Genomic DNA, 3,764 nt, shown 5'->3' with positions numbered 1-3,764 from the left:
ACACACACACACACACACACACAGCTAGCTAGCTTGGCTTCCTTCCGACAGCGAGTGGTGACATTCCCCCCTCTAATACAACCGATTTATAAACAGCAGGTGAAAGAGAGGCCATGTTTACAGCCGTGGAAAAGGTTGGTTCTCTTTTTAGCCTCATTCATCTGACTTAATAAAGACATTGTATAACAGCTCAAACATTTCTCCAGGAAACCAGAGTAACTTTTGGCCCGAGAGAAGATAGCATACTTTCAGTGAGTCGGATGGTGTTGGGATGAAATCATTATCATGGCTGTCGTCACTATCACATCATCTAGTGAAGCACCACTTTGCTTTATTGACTTAGCCCAAGACAAAGCACAGAGCGGGGTCAACTTGGAATTGATTGTATGATGCATGGCCCTCCAACCTGAGGGAGTACTTTAGCTGTTGGAGTTGCTACTTTGGAGAATCTGCAATCTCTCAGCAGGACAACAGAGATGCTTTTTTAAAGCCCAGAAATCATTGAATCATTAAAAAGTAAGTCAGTGAATGTGATGTTAAAAAGGTGGGCTTATCAACTGGGAAAATTGATGAATGGAAATAGACTCCTGTTCACTGCAGTTAGTGAACATGCCGATGAGTGTGGCCCACCTGCTGACACAATTAGATTATCCATGACTAGGACTTACCTCCGGGTCTGTAAACAACATCGTCTTCTGTGATGAAGGACGTGATTTCGCCGTTCTCTGTGCGCTCATAGCGCGACTTCTTCTTAGGCGTCTTCTTTTTGCCCTTCTTGCAGGCCTCCTCGGCTGTGCCGCTGCCTCCACCTGTGCTGCCATTTTCGTTGTCATCGTCCTCACTGTGCTCACTCTCTGCATAGTTCTTGGCCCCGCCCTCCAGCGTACAGCTGCGCCGGGGCCTGGAGCTCTCGCTCTCACGGTCGCCCCTGTCCCCGTCCTGCCGCCGGGACTTACCGGCCTCTCTCTTGTCCCTGTCTCTGTCTCTGTCTCTGTCCCGCTCTTTCTCCCTCTCCTTCTCTTTGTCGGCCGTCATGATCCGCCACGTGCCTTCCTCAGTCCTCTCACGGCTGGGCCTCCGTGAAAGGTAGACTGTGAGCCTGGGCTTCAGTCTTCTGAATTTACCAGTCAAATCCAGGGAAAATTTGGCCACACCAACAACCCCAGTGTTTCAGAAAAGCTGTGGATGAGAGAAGAATGACAATTAGCATAACCCTTTTTCAATAACCATTATCCTTTCCGGGCAGAAGCTACATTTTCTAAGTAATAGGGGTGTTTTGTTCTGTTTTGTAGGTGAGAAATATGAGATTAGTTCCTAAAGATCAGGCAGCTGTGCAGACTCTTCTCAACATCACAGTAATTGCTGGCACTCCCCTCCACCACTATGTATACTCTGGAGACCACTGAGTAGCTTTATCAAAGAACAGAACCTTGCAGCTTTCTGATCAAACATATTTTCCATTCTTTCAGAGGCAGTAAAACAGAGTTATTAAAAGTGTAAAAGAATGGAAAAAGAAAGTGAGAAAAGTAGAACGACATGTGCTGCATGTAAAGTATTTCTAACACAATAAGCTACAGGGAAGTCGTAACTGAATAAGCATAAAGAGGTAGAATGCAGTGAGGATGAGGCACGCAGCCAAAAGAATTCCACAGAGATAATGTTTCGAGGGGCTTTTTCTGCACAAGACGCTGCTTGTCTTTTGCAATGCCACGGAAGAGAGACACAGCACGGAGCTCAATGACAGAGTTAACTGGCTAGCTTCACTGCAGACCATCTGTGATGACACCAGGCTCAATTTTACTCATGTGTGTGTGTGTGTGTGTGTGTGTGTGTGTGTGTGTGTGTGTGTGTGTGTGTGTACGTGCTGGCTTACTGGACTGCACTGGACTTACCCTCTGCCCTGCCTGACAGTCACCACTGAGTTAATGTGAAGTGACAGCTCTGGAAGGAAGAACAGCAATCCAGTGGGTGAGGAAAGGGAGAGGAGAGGGGCTGAGCAGGTCATTTGCCATGCCCAGCCCACTGCCATTTTCAGCTATAGTCGTTCACTCAAAAGGAACCCAGATACAACTTTCTCATGCCATAATGAAATCCTCCACAAACAGTGAAGTGGGCAAGGCTGAAGCAGCACGCTGTCTGCACTACACTGCCCTACAGACTGTGCCTACAAAGGAGGCTTCTCATTTATTGCCAGTGTTTGCCCCCCTCCACCCCCACCGCAACAAATTAACTAGAAATAGTTATTACAGCCCCCAGAGGGATCAGACCAGGCAATCAGCACCAGTGTTACCATGGCTGTGATAGCAGGGTGGGAGAGGGAGAGTGAAAAGGGAGGGAGGGATAGAGATTGAGCCAGGTAAAGCGGACCCAGCTTCAAGCTAAAATTATACAGCATGTCTCCGAGTGGCCGTGGGTTTATTGAGAGAGCTAGAAAGAATGTGGCGTGAAGAATATAAGGAAACAGGAAGGTGGAAGAAAGGTTTTTGGCAGGCACAGAGAGAGAGAGACACACACACACACACACACACACACACACACACACACACACACACACACACGTTTGACAACGGCGCTCCTCAGCAGCGGGTGCTGTCATCTCGTGAGCAGACACCAACTGACAGGGCAGCTGCTCTTGTCGTCGGCTTCAACACAAACACCGGGCCTGATTAAACCGCAGCCTCGTCACAGCCCCATTAATCACCTAATGATGAGTTACCACGGCGACCACTGGGCTGCCAGCATATTCACACACACACACACACATACACACACACACACACACACAGGATGCAAAGGGCTCAGGAGAGTCTGAACACGCATGTGCGTGCAAGGACACACACCCACTATGGACAGACACCTCCGTTGGTGTGCTAAAATACACACTGCGCCGCCTCCCGTGTCCATATCTAGCAGCATGTCTTGGAGGTGTGAGGAACTTGAAAACATTAATGAAGGTACAGCTCTTTGCCTGGGAGCTGCCAGAATTTGTGTAGGAGCTAAGCACCTCTTCTCTCCTCTAATCAGTAACATAAGCCTCTTCCCTTGAAACCAAGAGCACCCTGGACTGTTGCAAATGGAGGGCTGGCCCATTCTCCTTTGATGGTGGGGCTGCTATAAGCCCCTATAAGTATCTTTAAAATCTAGATGCTATTAGTTTGCATCTGGACACACTTTACACAACTGCCTCATTCCAAATTCTGTATCTGCAATTACCTTGCTGACGTTAACATAATTGTGTTTATCGACCCTCAGAGCAAAACAAATACTTCATACAGATATGCGCCCGCTCATGTTTAATTGTGTTAAAACTCTTACTAGTCAATTAACAATATGTTCAAGTGTCCACTGTTTAATGTGTTGCCCATCAGTAGCTGTAGTTGGATGCAGACAAAAGAGCCATTTGAAGTTGAACAAATTGAGTGAGCAAAAAGGAGTGAGTCAGTGTGAAGTGAAGTTGTAACACTGTGGCAATGAAAAGTCATAATGTATTAATGGCTGACGGGGGAAGAGAATGAGAGAGAAAAAGTGAGACAGAGAGAGAAAGCGAGAGAGATGGCTCTCCACCCACTACCCGGGAAACAAAGTGCTTAGCAGAAAGCTGCGCTGGCTGCCTGGCCGATGAATAACGCTGTGAGGGGGCAGGTGATGCTTGGAGCCATTACACATCAATCACTGGGCCAGGACCCTTTGAAAGATACCAGCTGTCTTAATGGAAAAGAGAAGGAGGGGTTAGTGGCTGGAGGGGGGGGGGGGGGGGGGGGGGA

The 3,764-nt window shown here is 47.9% G+C and overlaps 1 protein-coding gene across 3 annotated transcripts in view; it reads right to left on the bottom strand.

Annotated features, from left to right (window-relative positions):
* rerea (arginine-glutamic acid dipeptide (RE) repeats a) overlaps nt 1-3,764 on the bottom strand; it is a 125,426-nt gene that overhangs the window by 73,669 nt on the left and 47,993 nt on the right. For all 3 annotated transcript variants that reach the window (XM_046055687.1, XM_046055688.1, XM_046055689.1), the window contains one exon: nt 669-1,179. In XM_046055687.1, coding sequence (XP_045911643.1) covers nt 669-1,035 — 367 coding nt within the window. In that variant the 5' untranslated portion in view covers nt 1,036-1,179. The remainder of the gene's footprint in view (nt 1-668; nt 1,180-3,764) is intronic.

This window comes from Micropterus dolomieu, linkage group LG08 (genome assembly GCF_021292245.1).
Source record: "Micropterus dolomieu isolate WLL.071019.BEF.003 ecotype Adirondacks linkage group LG08, ASM2129224v1, whole genome shotgun sequence".
NCBI lineage: Eukaryota > Metazoa > Chordata > Actinopteri > Centrarchiformes > Centrarchidae > Micropterus > Micropterus dolomieu.
The sequence above is the reverse complement of the archived record's forward strand: the minus strand, read 5'-3'. Positions and strand labels throughout refer to the sequence as shown.